The sequence below is a fragment of the Scyliorhinus torazame genome, chromosome 12 (assembly GCF_047496885.1).
Source record: "Scyliorhinus torazame isolate Kashiwa2021f chromosome 12, sScyTor2.1, whole genome shotgun sequence".
Lineage (NCBI taxonomy): Eukaryota > Metazoa > Chordata > Chondrichthyes > Carcharhiniformes > Scyliorhinidae > Scyliorhinus > Scyliorhinus torazame.
The window spans coordinates 43,602,269-43,627,109 of record NC_092718.1 but is presented as its reverse complement, the minus strand read 5'-3'; the positions used below and the strand labels follow the sequence as shown (position 1 = coordinate 43,627,109).

General features: G+C 50.7%; 1 protein-coding gene across 7 annotated transcripts in view; it reads left to right on the top strand.

The window, feature by feature from the left end:
* Positions 1–24,841, top strand: part of LOC140387540 (protein unc-13 homolog C-like) — a 972,441-nt gene that overhangs the window by 733,307 nt on the left and 214,293 nt on the right. For all 7 annotated transcript variants that reach the window (XM_072470780.1, XM_072470778.1, XM_072470777.1 and 4 more), the window contains one exon: positions 5,192–5,277. In XM_072470780.1, the coding sequence (XP_072326881.1) occupies positions 5,192–5,277 (86 nt within the window). The remainder of the gene's footprint in view (positions 1–5,191; positions 5,278–24,841) is intronic.

Genomic DNA, 24,841 nt, shown 5'->3' with positions numbered 1-24,841 from the left:
CATTTGGATCAATCTTGTCATGACCTTGGGAATGAACGGAAAGGGGAGAGAATTGGAAAATTAATAAATAAACGGATTAAATCTACAGAATCGGAAGACAATGAGTCAGCAGAGTACCACTGTCTGACTTGCTATGTATCTACTGTTGTGCTGTGGTTTTCTCCTTTCTATTAATGAAACAACCCCAGCAGATTTCATCAAAGGTGCAAAATGATGTGACGCATCCGAAATATAGCTTTTGGCACCACTGGAATTTTACAGAACTGTTAAAATAGCCGAGCCGTTAGTACCTTTCTGAGTCAACAGTTAGGAAGGACAAAGCAAAAGTTGAATAAGTATAAGAGTAATTGCAGAGCATGTGTACTCTCAGCACTGTGAGGAAACATAGATTGCAGAAACAAAGCTGCAGTTTTGTCGCCGTGTTTCTGACCCATGCTCCTCTAACTGCAGCTCACTGCAAACGTGGTTGATTAATGGTAAGCATTTTCACATATTGACAACTGGCACCACATTTCATTCAAATGAAAATCATACTTCAATTAAATCAAAAATCAGGTGCTTGGTATGATGTACTTTTTAATCTTTACGTCACTATCTTGATAGAGTTTCTTTGTAAGTGCTGAAGGGTGATAACAGCAATAAAATGCAAAATTTGCTTTTTTTCTCTGCCAAGCGTCAAAATAGCCAATGAAAGTTACATTGCTGTAAATTGTCAACTTGCTGTGTCAGAAGGATCATAGTTTTAGCTGTTATTATTCATGACTTTCCACCTTGCAATACTGGGTCTAAATTATAACAAAGAACAAAGAAATGTACAGCACAGGAACAGGCCCTTCGGCCCTCCAAGCCCGTGCCGACCATGCTGCCCGACTAAACTACAATCTTCGACACTTCCTGGGTCCGTATCCCTCTATTCCCATCCTATTCATGTATTTGTCAAGATGCCCCTTAAATGTCACTATCGCCCCTGCTTCCACCACCTCCTCCGGTAGCGAGTTCCAGGCACCCACTACCCTCTGTGTAAAAAAACTTGCCTCGTACATCTACTCTAAACCTTGCCCCTCTCACCTTAAACCTATGCCCCCTAGTAATTGACCCCTCTACCCCAGGGAAAAGCCTCTGACTATCCACTCTGTCTATGCCCCTCATAATTTTGTAGACCTCTATCAGGTCGCCCCTCAACCTCCTTCGTTCCAGTGAGAACAAACCAAGTTTATTCAACCGCTCCTCATAGCTAATGCCCTCCATGCCAGGCAACAATCTGGTAAATCTCTTCTGCACCCTCTCTAAAGCCTCCACATCCTTCTGGTAGTGTGGCGACCAGAATTGAACACTATACTCCAAGTGTGGCCTAGCTAATGTTCTATACAGCTGCAACATGACTTGCCAATTCTTATACTCAATGCCCCAGCCAATGAAGGCAAGCATGCCGTATGCCTTCTTGACTACCTTCTCCACCTGTGTTGCCCCTTTCAATGACCTGTGGACCTGTACTCCTAGATCTCTTTGACTTTCAATACTCTTGAGGGTTCTACCATTCACTGTATATTCCCTACCTGCATTAGACCTTCCAAAATGCATTACCTCACATTTGTCCGGATTAAACTCCATCTGCCATCTCTCCGCCCAAGTCTCCAAACAATCTAAATCCTGCTGTATCCTCTGACAGTCCTCATCGCTATCCGCAATTCCACCAACCTTTGTGTCGTCTGCAAACTTACTAATCAGACCAGTTACATTTTCCTCCAAATCATTTATATGTACTACAAACAGCAAAGGCCCCAGCACTGATCCCTGTGGAACACCACTGGTCACAGCCCTCCAATTAGAAAAGTATCCTTCCATTGCTACTCTCTGCCTTCTATGACCTAGCCAGTTCTGTATCCACCTTGCCAGCTCACCCCTGATCCCGTGTGACTTTACCTTTTGTACTAGTCTACCATGAGGGACCTTGTCAAAGGCCTTACTAAAGTCCATATAGACAACATCCACTGCCCTACCTGCATCAATCATCTTAGTGACCTCCTCGAAAAACTCTATCAAGTTAGTGAGACACGACCTCCCCTTCACAAAACCATGCTGCCTCTCACTAATACGTCCATTTGCTTCCAAATGGGAGTAGATCCTGTCTCGAAGAATTCTCTCCAGTACTTTCCCTACCACTGAAGTAAGGCTCACCGGCCTGTAGTTCCCTGGATTATCCTTGCTACCCTTCTTAAACAGAGGAACAACATTGTCTATTCTCCAGTCCTCCGGGACATCACCTGAAGACAGTGAGGATCCAAAGATTTCTGTCAAGGCCTCAGCAATTTCCTCTCCAGTCTCCTTCAGTATTCTGGGGTAGATCCCATCAGGCCCTGGGGACTTATCTACCTTAATATTTTTTAAGACACCCAACACCTCGTCTTTTTGGATCTCAATGTGAGCCAGGCTATCTACACACCCTTCTCCAGACTCAACATCTACCAATTTCTTCTCTTTGGTGAATACTGATGCAAAGTATTCATTTAGTACCTCGCCCATTTCCTCTGGCTCCACACATAGATTCCCTTGCCTATCCTTCAGTGGGCCAACCCTTTCCCTGGCTACCCTCTTGCTTTTTATGTACGTGTAAAAAGCCTTGGGATTTTCCTTAACCCTATTTGCCAATGACTTTTCGTGACCCCTTCTAGCCCTCCTGACTCCTTGCTTAAGTTCCTTCCTACTTTCCTTATATTCCACACAGGCTTCGTCTGTTCCCAGCCTTTTAGCACTGACAAATGCCTCCTTTTTCTTTTTGACGAGGCCTACAGTATCTCTCGTTATCCAAGGTTCCCGAAAATTGCCGTATTTATCCTTCTTCCTCACAGGAACATGCCGGTCCTGAATTCCTTTCAACTGACACTTGAAAGCCTCCCACATGTCAGATGTTGACTTGCCCTCAAACATCCGCCCCCAACCTATGTTCTTCAGTCGCCGCCTAATATTGTTATAATTAGCCTTCCCCCAATTTAGCACATTCATCCTAGCACCACTCTTATCCTTGTCCACCAGCACTTTAAAACTTACTGAGTTGTGGTCTCTGTTCCCGAAATGCTCCCCTACTGAAACATCTACCACCTGGCCGGGCTCATTACCCAATACCAGGTCTAGTACCGCCCCTTCCCTCGTTGGACTGTCTACATATTGTTTTAAGAAGCCCTACTGGATGCTCCTCACAAACTCCACCCCGTCTAAGCCCCTGGCACTAAGTGAGTCCCAGTCAATGTTGGGGAAGTTGAAGTCTCCCATCACCACAACCCAGTTGTTTTTACTCTTTTCCAAAATCTGTCTATCTATCTGCTCCTCTATCTCCCGCTGGCTGTTGGGAGGCCTGTAGTAAACCCCCAACATTGTGACTGCACCCTTCTTATTCCTGATCTCTACCCATATAGCCTCACTGCCCTCTGAGGTGTCCTCCCGCAGTACAGCTGTGATATTCTCTCCAACCAGTAGTGCAACTCCGCCACCCCTTTTACATCCTCCTCTATCCCGCCTGAAACATCTAAATCCTGGAACGTTTAGCTGCCAATCCAGCCCTTCCCTCAACCAGGTCTCTGTAATGGCAACAACATCATAGTTCCAAGTACTAATCCAAGCTCTATGTTCATCTGCCTTACCCGTAATACTTCTTGCATTAAAACATATGCACTTCAGGCCACCAGACCCGCTGTGTTCAGCAACTTCTCCCTGTCTGCTCTGCCTCAGAACCCCACTGTCCCTATTCCCTAGTTCTCCCTCAATGCTCTCACCTTCTGACCTATTGCTCCCATGCCCACCCCCCTGCCATACTAGTTTAAACCCTCCCGTGTGACACTAGCAAACCTCGCGGCCAGGATATTTATGCCTCTCCAGTTTAGATGCAACCCGTCCTTCTTATATAGGTCACACCTGCCCCGGAAGAGCTCCCAGTGGTCCAGATAACGGAAACCCTCCCTCCTACACCAGCTGTTTAGCCACGTGTTTCGCGGCTCTATCTTCCTATTGCTAGCCTCACTGGCACGTGGCACAGGGAGTAATCCCGAGATTACAACCCTAGAGATCCTGTCTTTTAACTTTCTGCCTAGCTCCCTGAACTCCTGCTGCAGGACCTCATGCCCCTTCCTGCCTATGTCGTTAGTACCAATATGTACAACGACCTCTGCCTGTTTGCCCTCCCCCTTCAGGATGCCCTCTACCCGTTCGGAGACATCCTGGACCCTGGCACCAGTGAGGCAACATACCATCCTGGAGTCTCTTTCACGTCCACAGAAGCGCCTATCTGTGCCCCTGACTATAGAGTCCCCTATTACTATTGCTCTTCTGCGCTTTAACCCTCCCTTCTGAACATCAGAGCCAACCGTGGTGCCACTGCTCTGGCTGCTGCTGTTGTTTTCCCCTGATAGGCTATCCCCCCCCCGACAGTATCCAAAGGGGTATACCTGTTCGAGAGGGGGACAACCACAGGGTATTCCTGCACTGACTGCCTGCCCTTTCTGGTGGTCACCCATTTCTCTGCCTGCACCTTGGGTGTGACCACATTTATATAGACTTTTCATAGCTTTTAAGATATTGACTTGCTTTTAGTGTGGAACATAAATGTACTGCACCAAGCAACATTCTGGTACTAAGAATTATAAGCATACATTTTATTTCCAATGACAGCTTTGAATTCAATGCAAGGAGGTGCAGTGTTCTTTAAACAGCATTTCCACTTCTGATAAATCCAGCATATTGTTGCCACTGCTGTCACTTGAGTGCTTAGGGTGACTAAGTTTGTTTCCACTGAATGGCCCGGTTTCTTCGCAAGTTTTATTTTTGCAACAGACATGTGTTTAATTGGATCAATTGTCATATTATTATTATTGCATGCTCAATGGCAGACAGATCCAAAAAAGCAATCGCTGAATTTTTTCTGACAGTAATGTATTCAGAACTGTGATGTGTCACAGTAGTGCACCAATGTGTTTATGCTATGGAATGATCAGAAGCTGGTTCAGACCCCCCTCCCACATTCCTCTGCATTCGGCATTTTAATCATATTATTCTTGGAAGCACCAATGGAAAGGAGGTGACGCTGCCCGCAGATCGAAGAAAGTTAGACAAGTGCAGGATGCATTATATTGAAAATAACTGACCTATTTTTATGCAATCAGGTGTGCATTTGACACAGTGAAATATGTTTCAATTTCAGGTTCCCTCAAGAACTTAACATGGGAAAAATAAGTGCTGAGGTTGTGTGGCAGCTATTTGCCCAAGACATGATGTACGCTCTTGAAGGTAATTTATGTCAATCCTGACATTTTCTAAACACTGGAACTTACCTAAAAGGCTGCCTTGTAATACAGCACGTGATTGGTAGCACCAAGTTAGCAAAGTAAAAATATCTTGTTGCACCCTTTAGATACATTGTCGCAATTATCCAGTGACCTTAATAAAGATTTAATATTAAAGTCCAAATTGAATGATTGCCTAATTAGATTTCTCTGTTTCCAATTATCGAGTGCCCTTTTTTACTAGAGGAGTCACTTGTCTTTATTATTCCTGCATAATTGCATATGGCGATGTAGTGACCGGTGAGAGCCAAGGATTTCAAACCACACTTATTAATAAGAACACCATTAATGATGGAAACAGACACTAATGGATATCTGGGCTGCCCAGCGAGCAGCAACTTAATTGGGTTTTAGATAATTATATAAACTACAAGGATTAGACTTCAGACTACAGTCTTGCAGTCACTCTGAGTAGCTAGTCCATTTAACGTGACTGTGATAGTTCTCTATGAATAAGAGCTGGGGGAATGTGATAATGACAGGAGTGTTGTGTGATATAAAATTGTGTGATATAGAATATAGTTGGTCCTCTGTGCTCACTGGGGGAAAAAAAATCCCCCTTCCGATGGGGGTGTCCTTGTTTCTTTCAAACTTTAATTCTTCCTTGTGTTATTCTCTCTGTATTTTCAGTTCTATTTCTCCATTTTTGGCTGGAATTTTCTAGTCATTCCCGTCGACAGCAAATCCCCACCAAGGCGTGCACACAACAGGAATTCCCGTTCTCTGTAGCGGGACCAGAAGTATCCAGCCGCTGGCCAATGGCGAGCCACCTCCCGCCGCTGCAGAACATGGCGCATTGGGGGGGTTTGGGGGAGGGACACGGAATACCCCATCCTCTGCCTCTGCCTGTGCTTCCTGTGTTATTCCGACTATAATCTATAATCTTTATTGTCACAAGTAGGCTTACATTAACACTACAATGAAGTTATTGAGACAAGTCCACCGGGCTGATTATAATTCCATTTTCCCAGTGGAAATGTCGTGGTCATGGCCCAAAAATAGCTGCTCCTCCTCCTCTGTTCCCATGCTGATCTGACTCACTGCCATCTTACCCTCAGCCTTCTGTTGGGGAGCCCAGCCACCTCCCTAACCCACACTGGGAATTCAATGCTGTTTGCATAACAGCATCCTTTGATGTGTACATAGAACATACAGTGCAGAAGGAGGCCATACGGCCCATCGAGTCTGCACCAACCCACTTAAGCCTCACTTCCACCCTATCCCCGTAACCCAATAACCCCTCCTGACTGTTTTTGGTCACTAAGGGACAATTTATCATGGACAATCCACCTAACCTGCACGTCTTTGGAAGGAAACCGGAGCACCCGGAGGAAACCCACGCACACATGGGGAGAACATGCAGACTCCGCACAGACAATGACCCAGCAGGGAATCAAACCTGGGACACTGGCACTGTGAAGCCACAGTGCTAATAACTTGTGCTACCGTGCTGCCCATGGGACAATCTTGAAGGACGACTGGGTAGAGCAACATGTTATGTACACTCCATCCAGTTATACTGGGCAGTGAAGCAGAAAAGAGTAACTTTCATGTAAAGGAAGCGTAGGAATTCTTAGGCTGCTGTCAGCCTGGCATGATATGTTCTACCCCATTCTACCCACCGCTTGGTATGCAAGTAGCCCAATGTTGCGTTGGTTCAAAGTCTCCTTATATCATGTGGTTTCTGGAAGTTCAAAATAATAATATGACATAGAATAATATAACGCCTCCTATCAGTGTGGACAGGCATCCAAAGCCTATTGCCCACCTTTTCCATGCCAGGAGTTAAAACCTCCTCCATTTCTCTATGTATCTGTCATTTTTAAATCCCCTCCTTCTGTCTTCTTTATTTTCAGCATGCACCTACACCCCATATATACGTAACTCTGATAGACATATTTTTAGTAGTGTACTACAAATCTATTTCTAATCTTTTGGAAGGCTTAGTGTACACTTCAAAGTGAGAAACAACATGTACTGGGTTGGGAATGGATACTGGCATTCGGGAATGGACGGGAAAAGGGGTCAAGTTATGATTGACTGTAAGGGCTGAAGTCAGGAGGAAGCAATATTGGGAGGTGGTACATGGGAGAGAGAAGGCAGCGGAGACCATAGACTGTGATATGTGAGGGCTTGATGGAGCGAGGGCTGGGAAGTGCTAAACTGGAGTGCCGGAAATCCAGAAGCTTGGACTAATAACCAAGAGTGTATCAGTCCTGATACCACCAATAGTTTGAAAATTTGATTTCAGCGAGAGGAAAAAAAAGTTTTTAGAAAACCTGGCATCAGTTTCAATGAATGATCATGACGGTATCAAAGTATTGGAGATGCGCAGTTTTTCACTAATTCCCTTTGGGAAAGGAAACATGATTTGTTCATCTGACCTGGCCCATATGTGGCTCTTAAACTGCCATCCAAAGTGGTCTAGCAAACCACTCAATTGTATTGCACCACTTTTCAAGATAGCAAAGATGGACAATGCACACTGGCCTCACGTGATGACCACACTCTAGGAATGACTTTTTCTTTATCAAAAGTCTATTGTTTGGAAGCATGTGGAAAATGGAAGTGAGATCACTCAGGGTAGTGTCTGCATGGGTAATTCTCAGCAGCTTGGGAGGGGCTGTTTAGCACCGGGGTAAATCGCTGGCTTTGAAAGCAGACCAAGGCAGGCCGGCAGCACGGTTCGATTCCCGTAACAGCCTCCCCGAACAGGCGCCGGAATGTGGCGACTAGGGGCTTTTCACAGTCACTTCATTTGAAACCTACTTGTGACAATAAGCGATTTTCATTTCATTTCATTTTCATTCAATGTTGCTTTAAAGGAGAAAGCTGGACACCGAGGACGGGATTTTCCAACCCCGCCCCACAGTGGGTTTTCCCGCAGCAATTGCGGCGAGCTTCCGGTCACGCCAAAGTCTACGGGATTCTGTGTGGCTCACCCAGCCTGTCACCGGGGAACCCGCCACAGGGGAGTTGACTTCGGCGAAGCAGGATGATCCTGCTGGCAGGGAGGCCCAGAAAAGTCCGTCCTGAGGGTGGCACGATGTGGATCAGTGGACCAACTAAAATATGACCTGCGGGCACTTCTGGGTTTGGTGTGTGCTAGCAGTGGAGGGCCCATGTTGTGCTTGCAGTGGAGGGTCTGGTGTGTGCTAGCAGTGGAGGGCTGGGTGTGTGCTAGCAGTGAAGGGTCTGGTGTGTGCTAGCAGTGGGGGCCTGGTATGTGTTAGCAGTGGAGGGCCGGGTGTGTCCTTGCAGTGGAGGGTCTGGGTGTGTGCTAGCAGTGAAGGGTCTGGTGTGTGCTAGCAGTGGGGGCCTGGTATGTGTTAGCAGTGGAGGGCCGGGTGTGTCCTTGCAGTGGAGAGTCTGGTGTGTGCTAGCAGTGGAGGGTCTGGTGTGTGCTAGCAGTGGAGGGTCTGGTGTGTGCTAGCAGTGGAGGGTCTGGTGTGTGCTAGCAGTGGAGGGTCTGGTGTGTGCTAGCAGTGAAGGGTCTGGTGTGTGCTAGCAGTGAAGGGTCTGGTGTGTGCTAGCAGTGAAGGGTCTGGTGTGTGCTAGCAGTGGGGACCTGGTATGTGTTAGCAGTGGAGGGTCTGGTGTGTGCTAGCAGTGGAGGGTTTGGTGTGTGCTAGCAGTGGAGGGCCGGGTGTGTGCTAGCAGTGGAGGGTCTGGTGTGTGTTAGCAGGGGAGGGTCTGGTGCGTGTTAGCAGTGGAGGGCCTGGGTTGCGCTAGCAGTGGAGGGTCTGGTGCGTGTTAGCAGTGGAGGGCCTGGGTTGCGCTAGCAGTGGAGGGCTGGGTGTGTGCTGGCAGTGGAGGGCTGGGTGTGTGCTAGCAGTGGAGGGTCTGGTGTGTGTTAGCAGTGGAGGGTTTGGTGTGTACTAGCAGTGGAGGGCCCGTGTTGTCCTTGCAGTGGAGGGCCCGGTGTGTGCTAGCAGTGGAGGGTCTGGTGTGTGCTAGCAGTGGAGGGTCTGGTGTGTGCTAGCAGAGGAGGGTCTGGTGTGTGCTAGCAGTGGAGGGCTGGGTGTGTGCTAGCAGTGGAGGGTCTGGTGTGTGCTCGCAGTGGAGGGTCTGGTGTGTGCTAGCAGTGGAGGGCCTGGTGTGTGTTAGCAGTGGAGGGCCTGGTGTGTGCTAGCAGTGGAGGGCTGGGTGTGTGCTAGCAGTGGAGGGCCCGTGTTGTCCTTGCAGTGGAGGGTCTGGAGTGTGCTAGCAGTGGAGGGCCCGTGTTGTCCTTGCAGTGGAGGGTCTGCTGTGTGCTAGCAGTGGAGGGCTGGGTGTGTGCGAGCAGAGGAGGGTCTGGTGTGTGCTAGCAGTGGAGGGTCTGGTGTGTGTTAGTAGTGGAGGGCCGGGTGTGTGCTAGCAGTGGAGGGTCTGGTGTGTGCTAGCAGTGGAGGGTCTGGTGTGTTAGCAGTGGAGGGATTGGTGTGTGCTAGCAGTGGAGGGTCTGTTGTGTGTTAGCAGTGGAGGGCTGGGTGTGTGCTAGCAGTGGAGGGTCTGGTGTGTGCTAGCAGTGGAGGGCTGGGTGTGTGCTAGCAGTGGAGGGCCGGGTGTGTGCTACCAGTGGAGGGTCTGGTGTGTGCTAGCAGTGGAGGGATTGGTGTGCTAGCAGTGGAGGGTTTGGTGTGTGCTCGCAGTGGAGGGCTGGGTGTGTGCTAGCAGTGGAGGGTCTGGTGTGTGCTAGCAGTGGAGGGTTTGGTGTGTGCTCGCAGTGGAGGGTTTGGTGTGTGCTAGCAGTGGAGGGATTGGTGTGTGCTAGCAGTGGAGGGTCTGGTGTGTGCTAGCAGTGGAGGGCCTGGTGTGTGCTAGCAGTGGAGGGTCTGGTGTGTGCTAGCAGTGGAGGGATTGGTGTGTGCTAGCAGTGGAGGGTCTGGTGTGTGCTAGCAGTGGAGGGTCTGGTGTGTGCTAGCAGTGGAGGGCCGGGTGTGTGCTACCAGTGGAGGGTCTGGTGTGTGCTAGCATTGGAGGGATTGGTGTGCTAGCAGTGGAGAGTCTGGTGTGTGTTAGCAGTGGAGGGTCTGGTGTGTGCTAGCAGTGGAGGGTTTGGTGTGTGCTAGCAGTGGAGGGCTGGGTGTGTGCTAGCAGTGGAGCGTTTGGTGTGTGCTAGCAGTGGAGGGTTTGGTGTGTGCTTGCAGTGGAGCGTTTGGTGTGTGCTAGCAGTGGAGGGTTTGGTGTGTGCTCGCAGTGGGGGGCCGGGTGTGTGCTAGCAGTGGAGGGTCTGGTGTGTGCTAGCAGTGGGGGGCCGGGTGTGTGTTAGCAGTGGAGGGCCGGGTGTGTGTTAGCAGTGGAGGGTTTGGTGTGTGCTAGCAGTGGAGGGCTGGGTGTGTGCTAGCAGTGGAGGGTTTGGTGTGTGCTAGCAGTGGAGGGTCTGGTGTGTGCTAGCAGTGGAGGGCTGGGTGTGTGCTAGCAGTGGAGGGCTGGGTGTGTGCTAGCAGTGGAGGGCTGGGTGTGTGCTAGCAGTGGAGGGCTGGGTGTGTGCTAGCAGTGGAGGGCCTGGTGTGTGCTAGCAGTGGAGGGTCCAGTGTGTGTTAGCAGGTGAGGGTCTGGTGTGTGTTAGCAGTGGAGGGCCGGGTGTGTGCTAGCAGTGGAGGGTCTGGTGTGTGCTAGCAGTGGAGGGCCGGGTGTGTGCTAGCAGTGGAGGGTCTGGTGTGTGCTAGCAGTGGAGGGTCTGGTGTGTGCTAGCAGTGGAGGGTCTGGTATGTGCTAGCAGTGGAGGGCAGGGTGTGTGCTAGCAGTGGAGGGTCTGGTGTGTGCTAGCAGTGGAGGGTCTGGTGTGTGCTAGCAGTGGAGGGTCTGGTATGTGCTAGCAGTGGAGGGCATGGTGTGTGCTAGCAGTGGAGGGCCGGGTGTGTGCTAGCAGTGGAGGGCTGGGTGTGTGCTAGCAGTGGAGGGCATGGTGTTGTGCTAGCAGTGGAGGGTCTGGTGTGTGCTAGCAGTGGAGGGTCTGGTGTGTGCTAGCAGTGGAAGGTCAGGTGTGTGCTAGCAGTGGAAGGTCTGGTGTGTGCTAGCAGTGGAGGGCATTGTGTGTGCTAGCAGTGGAGGGCCGGGTATGTGCTAGCAGTGGAGGGCTGGGTGTGTGCTAGCAGTGGAGGGCCCTGTGTGTGCTAGCAGTGGAGGGTCTGGTGTGTGCTAGCAGTGGAAGGTCAGGTGTGTGCTAGCAGGGGAGGGCCTTGTGTGTGCTACCAGTGGAGGGCCGGGTGTGTGCTAGCAGTGGAGGATCTGGTGTGTGCTAGCAGTGGAGGGTCTGGTGTGTGCTAGCAGTGGAGGGCCTGGTGTGTGCTAGCAGTGGAGGGTCTGGTGTGTGCTAGCAGTGGAGGGTCTGGTGTGTGTTAACAGTGGAGTGTGGCTGGTAGGATGATTACAGAATATGGAGCAAACTGAATGGACGGTGATGTGGAAGTGCTGAGGATGGAGCAAACTGAATGGACGGTGGTGTGGAAGTGCTGAGGGCCAATAGGTACTAAGTGGGAGGATGGAATCTTGAGTTAGTATGGTGGGTTATTGGCGTGTAAGAAGAAAAATGGACGCTTGAGAACTCCCATTCTCAATTGCTGGGGACATTGAGAACTGAGGTCCTGCTGGGAAGCACTGAGGAGTAAGAAAGAAGGCAGCGATATCTGCGGAAAAAAGGTAGTGTAGAAACACAACAGATGCAAGACTTTTAATTGTGGAGATCAATGTACTGTGACATTCATGGAGTGGTTTATTCAATCTTGCATTTATTTTGCCAAAAGCAAAGATGTAAAAATGTCTGTAACCAGGACAGTCCATGCTATTTATTGTTTGATGGCATAAACAATGAAAGGTCAGCAATTATGAAGAAATCACAGAATATTTGAAAATTAAGGTATGGTTGATGTGCAGGAAATAATATGGCCAGTATATTTAATAAAATGTTAATCAGCAGGAGAGAAATAACTGTCAATGTTACAAATGTATATGGTACAAGAGGAACAATTACACATCTATCTGTCCATATAGAGTGACATAATCTGGAATGTTGATGACATCAAACGGCTGGAGTGAAGCTTAATTAGCTCTGTGGTTGTATATAAATCTCCCATAACTTTCTGCTGAAGGAAAGTTAGAGCGTGAGGTTGATGAGCTAGAGCATACAGAGATAATTCAATCTGCTTTTGAAATTCATTCTCCTCTCTACATATTTTTGCATATCCTTTATAAATTCGAAAGCAAAACTGCTTGTACAAAACTCACTCTGCAATTACACCCCACTGGAGGAGAGTATCATTGTGTTCTGATACTTTTTACCTAAACATCATAGATGTGAGTATGAAAATTCATACTGCAGAGGCTGACAGAAACTCATGCATAAGATTTTTCTATCCATATTTTGAGTTTGCCAAATTATTAATTTATAAAACAAAAAGATGTCTATGCAAAGGAAATCCTCAACAGTAGACACACACAACCCGTCAGTCTCACTGCCTCAACATTTCACCTGAGAGGTGGGATTCTCTCTCCCAGCAGCCAGCCCATGGGGTTTCCCATTGTGGGCACCCACTCGCCGTCGAGGAATCCGCCGGCGTGAGTGCGCTGCCGCCGAAATGGGAGATCCCACCGTCAGAGAATCCAGCCCGTGGTCTTCGGGATTCCCTATCCCACAGAATTGTGGATGCTTCAAGACAGAAGGCAGGATATTCCTCACGCAGACGCATGTTCCGCAGCAACAGAGGCAGCCTGCCATAAGCCAGCGGTGGGACCTTCTGATCCTGCCACTGTCAATGGGGTTTCCAGTTCTGCTCCCCCCCGGCATGAAACCCGTGGCGGGAGTTTGCCATCGGCAAGGCCGGAAGACCCTGTCGGCCAGAACATTCCGGCCAGAGATCAGTGAATTTTAGGACACTAAGTGAATCAAGGGATGTGGGGGTAGTGTGGGTAGGTCCAGCTGAGGTAAACGATCAGCCATGATCTTAGTGAATGCTAGAACAGGCTAATACCTACCCCTTTTCATGTGAATAAGCACATCCGAAGGCTATCTATTGCACAAACACATTGAGGTAAACTAAATGTTCATTGTTTCTCTGTAGTTAAGCAGTTGTTTGTTAACTCCTGGCAGCTTCCCTAAAACTGAGAAGAAGTCATCGAGGAATTTACTTTCCTTTATTCTGACAATGTGCTGCTCGAAATGCATCAGTTGCGTCTCAGTACCTGCATATTGTTAACAGTTGTCTACGATCAGGAGTGTGGTTCCTGATGTTTACCACAGCTCCTAAATATACCATGTCAATGTCAAACTATGGCTGGAATTTTCCATACGCCCCCCCCCCCCTTTTACCCTCACCACCACCGGTTTCCCACAACAGGAACCACTGAACCATTGATATCCCTATTCACATCAGCGGGAGGGGAAGATCCAGCCAGTGCGGAAGATTAGAAAATTCCAGCCTTTGACTACTTTCCCGTACTGAAAGATTCAGACCTCAAGGCTATAATATTGATCGTCAATTCACCGAAATCATTTAGATGCAAAAAGATTTGTTCTTCCCTCTCCAAAACATTTCGATATGTGTGATCTAAAATATATTTTCTCTGCTTCCTCCAGTCCATTCGCATTATTTGTCAAAGAAGCACTTTCTCAGTTATTTATATCATTATAGGATTGTTTTTTCCCCCCCCCCCACCACGCCGTCAGGAACTCGGCTGGTCGGGCACGGAGCATCGGGGGGAGGGCCTCAGGTAACGTCCTGAGGCCGTCCATACACCGTGCGGTGTACTAGAGTATGCCGTTTTGGAGGTGGCGGAGCAGTGCCACCCCCGATTTTGGCGCCAACGTGGATTCTCCGGCTGATCTCCGAACGCGATTTCAGCCTCGGAGACCGGGGAATCCCGCCCCATAGCTCCCATAATAACTAAGTCACAATTTTACAGTTAGGCTTAGTGACGTTTTTCATAATTATTGTGGATTTGTTGTGGATAATGGGGTAAAATATCCACATTGAGTGCAATCAGCGACCCAAAATTGAGTCCATTTGATGAGAAGAGCTGTTTTCCTAGAGATTCATCTGAACCTCACTTGCATAGCACCCAACGTAAAATCTGCCATGAGCCAACTCAATGGGGCAAAGTTTTAAAATATAATTTCTTTTTGATGGTTTGCAAACCATTTGTTGAGATATTTAAGTTGGTGCAGTTTGAGTAATAAGGCTGAAAAAAAATTATCACGAGGTATGACGATTTCAAATTGGCATCAATCAACACACCTAAGTAACCTAGTTTTAAAATACCGAGAATTATTTAAAATGTACAGAACATTTTATTAGTCATATTGGGGTACAGTAATCGGTTGGCTAGTAAATTAAAAGTTAATTAAAAATTAAATTGCACCTAAAAGACCAGTTTAGTTTTTAGAAATTCCTCCCGGGCCTCCAAACAAACGCAGTTAGCAGGAACTCCCAATATATGCTAATTCATCCGGGGGGGGTGGTGAATGGTGTGATCATGTTTGTGGGTAGAGTCAACTTCTATTGCACTTTAAAAAAAACTGACACTAAACATCTCAGAAATTCAATGTAAGTTGAACAGAATTTGTGCTTAAAATTCCATGGTCTTTTGTGCACTGGTCAGGAACAAATTGCCCCCCCCCCCCAAACAAACAGCACAGCCCAACGGAAGCTAAGCTCTACACCAGTGTTTCTATTGCATACAGTTAATTGTATAAAATGAACACAATGCACAATTTAGTGAAGAAGGAACTTGCATTTAGATAGTACCATTCATAACCTCCCAAAGTGTTTAACAGCCTATGAAGTGTTTTAACATGCAGCCAAGGCAGTAATGTAGGGCATCAAAATAGGTGCCCAATTTGTCAGCTGTTTGGTAATGTGCAACTCAATATCTATTCAGTTAAATACCATGTGCTGATCCTGCCTTCATCACCTTCAAGCCGATGTGAATAACATCAATGTGGGTCACACTGCTTGCATTGTCATCTAAACAGAGACAATAATTTAACCTTCAGTGTGCAGAGTGACAGCTTTATGAAGAACAAAGAAAATATAGCACAGGAACAAGCCCTTTGGCCTTCCAAGCCTGCGCCAATCACGCGTTCTATCTAGACCAACCATCTGCATCCTTCTGTACCCCATCTGTTCATGTGCCTATCCAGATAAGTCTTGAAGGTCGCTAATGTATCTGCCTCAACCACCTCACTTGGCAGGGCAGTCCAGGCCACCACCACCACTTCCCCCGCACATCTCCACTGAACCTTTCCCCCCTCACCTTGAACTTGTGTCCCCTTGTAATTGTCATTTCCACCCTGGGAAAAAGGCTCCAACTGTTCACCCTATCTATACCCCTAATAATTTTATAAACTTCTATCAGGTCGCCCCTCAGCCTCTGACTCTCTAGGGAGAATAAATCCCAGTTTCTTCAATCTCTCATCATAGCTAATACCCTCCATACCAGGCAACATCTGGTAAATCTTTTCTGAACTCTCTCCAAAGCCTCCATGTCCTTCTGGTAGTGCGGTGACCAGAATTGGACACAGTATTCCAAATGTGGTGTAACCAACATTCTATATAATTGTACCATAAATTTTGAGCTTTTATACTCGATATCCCATCCTATGAAGGCGAGCATGCCATACGCTTTCTTTACCACCATTTCCACCTGTGCTGCCACATTTAAGGATCTGTGAACCTGCACACCCAGATCTCTCTTGTGTTTTGTTCTCTTTTGCCTTTCATCCATGCCCCTCTTTTTCTCTATCGTTTTGTCTTTGTTAACTAGCTGATTTGGTTGTGGCAGTGAATGGTACCATTGTCTTCTCACGCTTTCTCACTCTACAGCAAAAATGCACGAAAGGACACTGTGTGGGCACAGTTATGTTGATGCCCACACTGTTAGTGAAAACCCAGTATTCAGCCTATAGTATTAACAGAACAAAGTTGCCAACAATAGCCTCGGCCTCCATTGTCTTAATTCATCAAACATGAGGCAGGAGTCGGAGAAACCTAAGATTTGGGGTGGAATTTTAAGGATGATGAACGATTGGCGCTCTCCATCCCGTGAGTCGGCACCTAACACAAAGCTACCAACTCTCAAACTCCCACTATATTTGACGCTGCCTTGAGAGCATTGATTGGCAGCGGGCGGGACTTCCTTACTGGGAAGAAAACCGACAGCTCTTCAACATGGCTAGGCCCCCCTCAGGTCATTTGGAAAGCTAAATCCTGGGGGTCCGAGGGGCGGGAGGTTAGGGGATGCCCAGGGTTTGGGGGTCAGGAAGGGAACGATCGTAGTGTTGGGGAGCTCCAATGCTCTGCGGGAGTGGGCGCACCAACTCTGAGGGGAACTTCTGAGTGAGGTACGCCCCCCCCCCCCCCCCCCCCCCCCCAACACCTTCCTGCCCGACATGGGGAAAAGTATAAATGTCACTTTCTCACGCTACTCACAGTCTAAAAGTTGAGTCTGGGTAGGATAAGTCCATTAATGGCCATTTAAGGGCCTTAAGTAAATGGGCAGTTTTCCCACCCGGGCGTGAAATTGCTTCTAGGTTTGGTCAATCGTGTTCGTGGGGGAATCCCATTAAATCAATTTTACGTTCACTCCCCTGCCTTTCCCCTCCCCCTCCCCCTCCCACAACACCTCAGAACCCACCTTCTGCCCTTGCTGGGAATATTGTTCTGCCTGTAACCTGTTCAACATTATTTTTATTGTTCATACTTGGGATGTGGGTGGCGCTGGCTGGGTCAGCGTTTGTTGCCCATCCCTACTTCCCTTGAACTGAGGGGCTTGCACGGTTTCAGAGGAGGCAGTTAAGAGTCAACCACATCGCTGTGTGGGTTTGGGGGTCACAGACTGGGTAAGGATGGCAGATTTCCTTCCCTGAAGGATAGTAGTGAACCAGTCTGGGGGGTTTTAACCATAGTTTCTAATTCCAGAATTTTTATTGAATTCAAATTTGACCATCTGCCATGGTGGGATTCAAACCCAGGACTCCAGAGCATTACCCTGGGTCTCTGGATTACTAGTTCAGTGACAATACCACTATGCCACCCCCGCCCCAACATCATACCTGTCCGATACGTTGAATCGCTTCATTCCAGAGATTTTTTTAAAACATTTAAAATAATTTTTATTAAGGTTTTCATAAAATATCAACAACAAAATGAAAAAAGAACCCAACAGGGTTAAGTACAAAACACAGTCTTGAAAAGCAACCCTCCATACCCCCCTCTCCCTGTACATAAAAAATAAATTAACATTAACACCCCGGCTTAACACAACAGGTATATACACCCCCTCAGACCCTTCAGTGTAAATAACAAAAATAAAGTAAACCCCACCCCCACCCCCGAGTTGCTGCTGCCATTGACCAACGTCTATCGTTCTGCCAGGAAGTCTAAGAACAGTTGTCATCGCCTAAAGAGCCCTTGTACCGGCCCTCTCAAGGCAAATTTCACCCTCTCCAATTTAATGAACCCCGCCATATCGTTGATCCAGGAGTCCACGCTTGGGGGCCTTACATCCTTCCACTGAAGAAGAATCCTTCGCCGGGCTACCAGGGACGCAAAGGCCAGAATACCGGCCTCTTTCGCCTCCTGCACTCCCGGCTCCTCTGCCACCCCAAATATTGCGAGCTCCCAGCCCGGTTTAACCCTGGATCCTACCACCCTCGACAGCGTCCTCACTACGCCCTTCCAAAATTCCTCCAGCGCTGGGCATGCCCAGAACATATGGGTGTGATTGCTGGGCTCCCTGAGCGCCTAACACACCTGTCCTCACCCCCAAAAAACCGGCTCATCCTTGTCCCGGTCATGTGTGCCCTGTGCAGCACCTTAAACTATATGAGGCTGAGCCTCGCGCACGATGAGGCAGAGTTCACCCTCCCTAGGGCATCTGCCCACATCCCTGCTTCAATCTCCTCTCCCAACTCCTCCTCCCACTTAACTTTTGTAGCGCAACAATTACTCAAGTCGAGAAGTGATGAAGTCAATCGAGGCTTTATTAAGCAAGACTTGTTCCCCAGCAGCTCAGTTACAGAATGCAGCTGCTGGGAGAACTCGGGCTCTTATACTCCGCCTTTCTGGGCGGAGCCAGCAGGCGGCAGATCTAACCAGGACCCGGGACCTGTCAACCAATAGCCTCTCGGCTTCACAGGTACCGTACTACCCCTAATACATACCACCACATTCACCCCTTGTTAAAAATACAACCCGGCGGGGTGGTGGTTTGCATGGTGGTAGGGGTTTACAAGGCTGGTCCTGGAACTAATTTCATACAGTGGCTATGCATTTAGCCCAACAGTTAACTATGTACAGGTTTTGTCAGAATTGTTTACAGATTTTTGTCACGCGGATTCCACGAGTCGAGCGGGTGCCCTGGTCGTCCTTGTCGATCGCCTCAGCCCCGGTGGTGGTGCAGGTGCTGGCTCGGGCACTGTCGTCTCTGGGAGCATTGCGCTGTTCGTCCCTGTTTCTTTACTCCTGGGTGGGCACGGGAGGAGGACCAATCCACCCGGGAAGGGAGCGGTCGTGGGGTGCGCCGGTGGGAGGGAGGGGGTGATGGGTGTTGGGAGTGTGTGTGTGTGTTTCCGGCGGGCGCCAGGTCCCGCAGGGAGACCGTGTCCTGTCGGCCATCGGGGTACGCCATGTAGGCGTACTGAGGGTTTGCGCGGAGAAGGTGAACCCTCTCGACCAACGGGTCCGATTTGTGCGCCCGCACATGCTTTCGGAGCAAGATGGGTCCTGGGGCTGCCAGCCAGGTCTCAGCAACATTCCAGAGGAGGACTTCCTAGGGAAGACAAGGAGGCGCTCGTGAGGCATTTGGTTAGTGGTGGTACACAGCAGCGACCGGATGGAGTGGAGGGCATCCGGGAGGACTTCCTGCCACCGGGAAATTGGGAGATTTCTGGACTGTAGGGCCAGTAGGACGGTCTTCCAGACCGTACCGTTCTCCCCCTCTACCTGACCGTTCCCCCGAGGGTTGTAACTGGTCATCCTGCTCGAGGCGGAACGAAGGAGGTTGAGGGGCGACCTGATAGAGGTATACAAAATTATGAGGGGCATAGACAGAGTGGATAGTCAGAGGCTTTTCCCCAGGGTAGAGGGGTCAATTACTAGGGGGCATAGGTTTAAGGTGAGAGGGGCAAAGTTTAGAGTAGATGTACGAGGCAAGTTTTTTACACAGAGGGTAGTGGGTGCCTGGAACTCACTACCGGAGGAGGTAGTGGAGGCAGGGACGATAGGGACATTTAAGGGGCATCTTGACAAATATATGAATAGGATGGGAATAGAAGGATACGGACCCAGGAAGTGTAGAAGATTGTAGTTTAGTCGGGCAGTATGGTCGGCACGGGCTTGGAGGGCCGAAGGGCCTGTTCCTGTGCTGTACATTTCTTTGTTCTTTGTTCTTTGTTCTTTGAGGCAATGCCCTTGCTGAGCAGGAACTGACGCAGTTCGTCGCTCATGAAGGAGGACCCCCTGTCGCTATGGATGTACGCGGGGAAACCGAACAGTGTAAAGATGGTGCCGAGGGCTTTAATGACTGTGGCCGCTGTCATGTCGGGGCAGGGGATGGCGAAGGGGAAATGGGAGTGCTCGTCCACCACGTTTAGGAAGTATGCGTTGCGGTCGGTGGAGGGGAGGGGGCCTTTGAAACCCAAACTGAGGCATTCAAAGGGACAGGAAGCCTTTATCAGGTGCGCTCTATCTGGCCTGAAAAAGTGCGGTTTGCACTCTGCGCAGATTTGGCAGTCCTGGTGGCTGTACGGACCTCCTCAACAGAGTAGGGGAGGTGGCGGGACTTCACAAAATGGTAGAATCGAGTGATCCCCGGGTGGCAGAGGTCCTCGTGGAGGGCTTGGAGGCGGTCTACTTGTGCGTTGGCACATGTACCGCGGGATAGGGCATCGGACGGCTCATTCAGCTTTCCAGGGCGATACGAGATCTCATAGTTGTAGGTGGCGAGCTCAATCCTCCACCTCAAGATCTTGTCATTCTTGATTTTGCCCCGCTGTGCATTATCGAACATAAAGGCTACCGACCGTTGGTCAGTGAGGAGAGTGAATCTCCTACCGGCCAGGTAATGCCTCCAATGTCGCACAGCTTCCACTATGGCTTGGGCTTCCTTTTCCACTGAGGAGTGGCGGATTTCTGAGGCGTGGAGGGTCCGGGAGAAAAAAGCCACGGGTCTGCCCGCTTGGTTGAGGGTGGCCGCCAGAGCTCCATCGGATGTGTCGCTCTCGACCTGGAAGGGGAGGGACTCGTCGATTGCGTGCATCGTGGCCTTTGCGATATCCGCTTTGATGCGGCTGAAGGCCTGGCGGGCCTCTGTCGACAGGGGGAAGGCAGTGGACTGAATTAACGGGCGGGCCTTGTCTGCGTACTGGGGAACCCACTGGGCATAATACGAAAAGAAGCCCAGGCAGCATTTCCGGGCTTTGGAGCAGTGGGGGAGGGGAAATTCCATAAGGGGGCGCATGCGTTCGGGGTCGGGGCCTATCACTCCATTGCGCACTACGTATCCCAGGATGGCCAGACAGTTGGTGCTAAAAACGCATTTTTCCTTGTTATAGGTGAGGTTCAGGGCGTTAGCGGTCTGGAGGAATTTGCGGAGGTCGGCGTCGTGGTCCTGCTGGTCATGTCCGCAGATGGTTACATTGTCGAGGTATGGGAACGTGGCCTGCAACCCGTGCTGGTCAACCATTCGGTCCATCTCCCGTCGGAAGACCGAGACTCCGTTCGTGACGCCAAATGGGACCCTTAAAAAATGGTAGAGCTGCCCGTCTGCCTCGAAGGCTGTGTACTTGCGGTCACCCGGGCGGATGGGGAGCTGGTGGTATGCGGACTTGAGGTCCACGGTGGTAAAGACCTTGTACTGTGCAATCCGATTGACCATGTCGGATATGCGGGGGAGAGGGTACGCATCGAGCTGCATGTACCTATTGATGGTCTGACTATAGTCGACGACCATCCTCTGCTTCTCCCCGGTCTTCACAACTGCCACCTGGGTTCTCCAGGGACTATTGCTGGCCTGGATTATGCCTTCCTTCAGCAGCCGCTGGACTTCAGACCGGATAAATGTTCGGTCCTGGGCGCTGTACCGTTTGCTCCTAGTGGCGACGGGTTTGCAATCCGGGGTGAGGTTCGCAAACAAGGAAGGCGGTTCAACCTTGAGGGTCGCGAGGCTGCAGATAGTGAGTGGGGGTATTGGGCCGCCGAATTGGAACGTAGGGCTCTGGAGGTTACACTGGAAATCTAACCCCAATAGAGTGGGAGCGCAGAGTTGGGGAAGGACATAAAGCCTATAATTATTAAACCCCTCCCTTGCATCGTTAGGTTCGCGATGCAGAACCCCTTGATCTCTACGGAATGGGATCCCGCTGCCAGGAAAATCTTTTGGGTGCTCGGGCGAATGGAAAGAAAACAGCGTCTCACCGTATCTGGGTGGATAAAATTTTCCGTGCTCCCAGAGTCGATCAGGCATGGCGTCTCGTACCCGTTGACCAGCACCATTGTTGTTGCCGTTTGGAGCGTCCAGGGCTGCGATTGGTCCAGGTCACCGAAGCCAGTCGTGGTTGTTGCATCGCGGCGTTTACTTCAGACCCCGTGGAGCCATCTATGCTGGGGTCCTTGGCTTTCAGCCAAGATGGCGGCGTCCATGGATCGCACGCGGTCGTGGGCGGACAAGATGGCCACCCCCATAGATCGCACGTGGCCGGGGGTCACAAGATGGCGGCGCCCATCCTCCCCGCATGGTGTCCGGGACCCAAAATGGCCGCGCCCACGGGCCGCACATGGATCGTTGGGGGGTTGAGTCTGCTGTCCCCATTCTCCCCCCGAGATTGCGGCGACCCCCCGGGACTGGCATACCGCTGAGTAATGCCCCTTTTTGCCGCAGCTCTTACAAATAGCTGAGCGGGCCGGGCAGCGCTGCCGGGCATGTTTCGCCTGCCCGCAAAAATAGCAGCGGGGCCCACCGGGATGGTCTGGTGCTCTAGCCGCGCAGGCTTGCGGGGGGGATGGAGGGTGCCGGGGAGTCGGTCGCAACGGGGGTCCACGGAGCCCAAGGGGCTGCCGCGCGGTCGGGGCCATAGGCGCGGGCATTTTGTGAGGCCACGTCGAGGGAGGCCGTAAGGGCCCGTGCCTCTGTGAGTCCCAACGAGTCTCTCTCTAACAGTCTTTGGCGAATTTGAGAAGAAGTCATACCTGCCACAAAAGCATCCCTGATTAGTAGCTCCGTGTGCTCGATCGCGCTCAATGACGGGCAGTTGCAGTTCCTTCCCAATATCAACAGTGCGCTGTAGAACTCGTCTAGCGATTCTCCGGGGATTTGTCTAGTCGTGAGTTGGTGGCGTGCGTAGACCTGGTTTATGGGCCGAATGTAGACTCCTTTCAGCATGGTGATCGCCGTCGGGAAATCCTCCGCGTCTTCGATGAGCGTGTAGATCTCCAGGCTCACCCCGGAATGCAGGACCTGCATTTTCTGATCTTCCGTGGTCCGGCCGGGGGCCGTTCGAAGGTAACCTTTGAAGCATGCTGGCCAGTGTTTAAACATGGCCGCCGAGTTTGCTGCATGGGGACTGATTCGCAGACACTCCGGAGCGATCCGGAGCTCCGTAGTCTTTTTAAGTCTGCTTACTAAATTGTAGCGCAACAATTACTCACTCAAGCCGAGAAGTGATGAAGTCAATCGAGGCTTTATTAAGCAAGACTTGTTCCCCAGCAGCTCAGTTACAGAATGCGGCTGCTGGGAGAACTCGGGCTCTTATACTCCGCCTTTCTGGGCGGAGCCAGCAGGCGGCAGATCCAACCAGGACCCGGGACCTGTCAGCCAATAGCCTCTCGGTACTACCCCTAATACATACCACCACACCTTTCACCAACAACCTACTAGGGGTCCTCCTCTTCCTGCATCACCTGGTAAGTTTCCGAGATCTTCCCCATTACCACGCACCCCCCCCCGAGAGCACCCTGTCCTGTACTGTGTGCGGCAGTAGCCGCGGGAATTCCACCACCTGCCGTCTGGCAAACGCCCTTACCTGTAAGTACCTCTTAAGTACTTCTCCTCCAGCTCACCTAGGCTCGTGAACTTCCCGTCCACAAACAGGTCCCCCAACTTTCGTATCCCTGCCCTGTGCCACCCCGAAAACCCTCCACCTGTTCTCCCTGGGGCAAACCGGTGGTTTCCCCCGTATTGGGGTCCACGCCGAGGCCCCAACTTCCCCCCTATGCCGCCTCCACTGCCCCCAAACTTTGAGGGCAGCCGCCACCACCGGGCTCGTGGTATACCTCCTTGGAGGGAGCGGCAGCGGCACCGTTGCCAGCGCCCCCAGACTCGTACCCACACAAGACACCGTCTCCAACGTCTTCCATGCAGCCCCCTCCCCCTCCATCACCCACTTGCGCACCATCGTCGCATTGGCGGCCCAGTAGTACCCACAGAGGTTGGGCAGTGCCAGCCCCCCCTATCTCTACTCCGCTCCAAGAACACCCTTCTCACCCTCGGAGTCCCTCGCGCCCACACAAACCCCATTATACTCCTGTTAACCCGCCTGAAAAAAACCTTCGGGATAAACACGGGGAGGCCCTGGAACAGGAACAAAAACCTTGGGAGCACCGTCATTTTGATTGACTGCACCCTACCCGCCAGGGACAGCTGCAACACGTCACACCTCTTAAACTCCTCCCCCATTTGCTCCACCAGCCTTGTAAAATTAAGCCTATGCAGGGCCCCCCAGCACCTGGCCACCTGGACCCCCAAATACCTGAAGCTCCTCTCCGCCCTTTTTAGTGGGAGCTCGCCAATCCCCCTCTCCTGGTCCCCTGGGTGAACCACGAACAGCTCGCTCTTCCCCATGTTGAGCTTGTACCCCGAAAAGTCCCCGAATTCCCGAAGAATCCTCATTACCTCCGGCATTCCCCCCACCGGGTCCGCCACATACAGCAGCAGGTCGTACGTATAGAGCGACACCCTATGCTCCTCCCCACCCCGCACCAACCCCCTCCAGTTCCTCGACTCTCTCAGTGCCATAGCCAGGGGTTCAATCGTCAGTGCAAAGAGCAGGGGGGACAGGGGACACCCCTGCCTCGTCCCTCGGTGCAACCGAAAGTACTTGGACCTCCTCCTGTTTGTGGCCACACTCGCCATCGGGACCTCATACAACAGCCTAACCCACCTGACAAACCCCTCCCCAAACCCGAACCTCTACCGCACCTCCCACAGGTACTCCCACTCTACCCTATCGAAGGCTTTCTCAGCGTCCATCACCACCACTATCTCCGCCTCCCCCTCCCTCGCCGACATTCAAAAGCCTCCGCACATTTGCGTTCAACTGCCTCCCCTTCACAAACCCCGTCTGGTCTTCATGGATGATTTGCGGCACACAATCCTCAATCCTCGTGTCTAAGACCTTCGCCAGCACCTTGGCATCTACATTTAGCAAGGAAATCGGTCTGTAAGACCCACACTGCAGGGGATCCTTGTCCCGCTTCAGGATCAAGGAGATCAGTGCCCGGGACATCGTCAGGGGCAAGGCCCCCCCCTCCCTT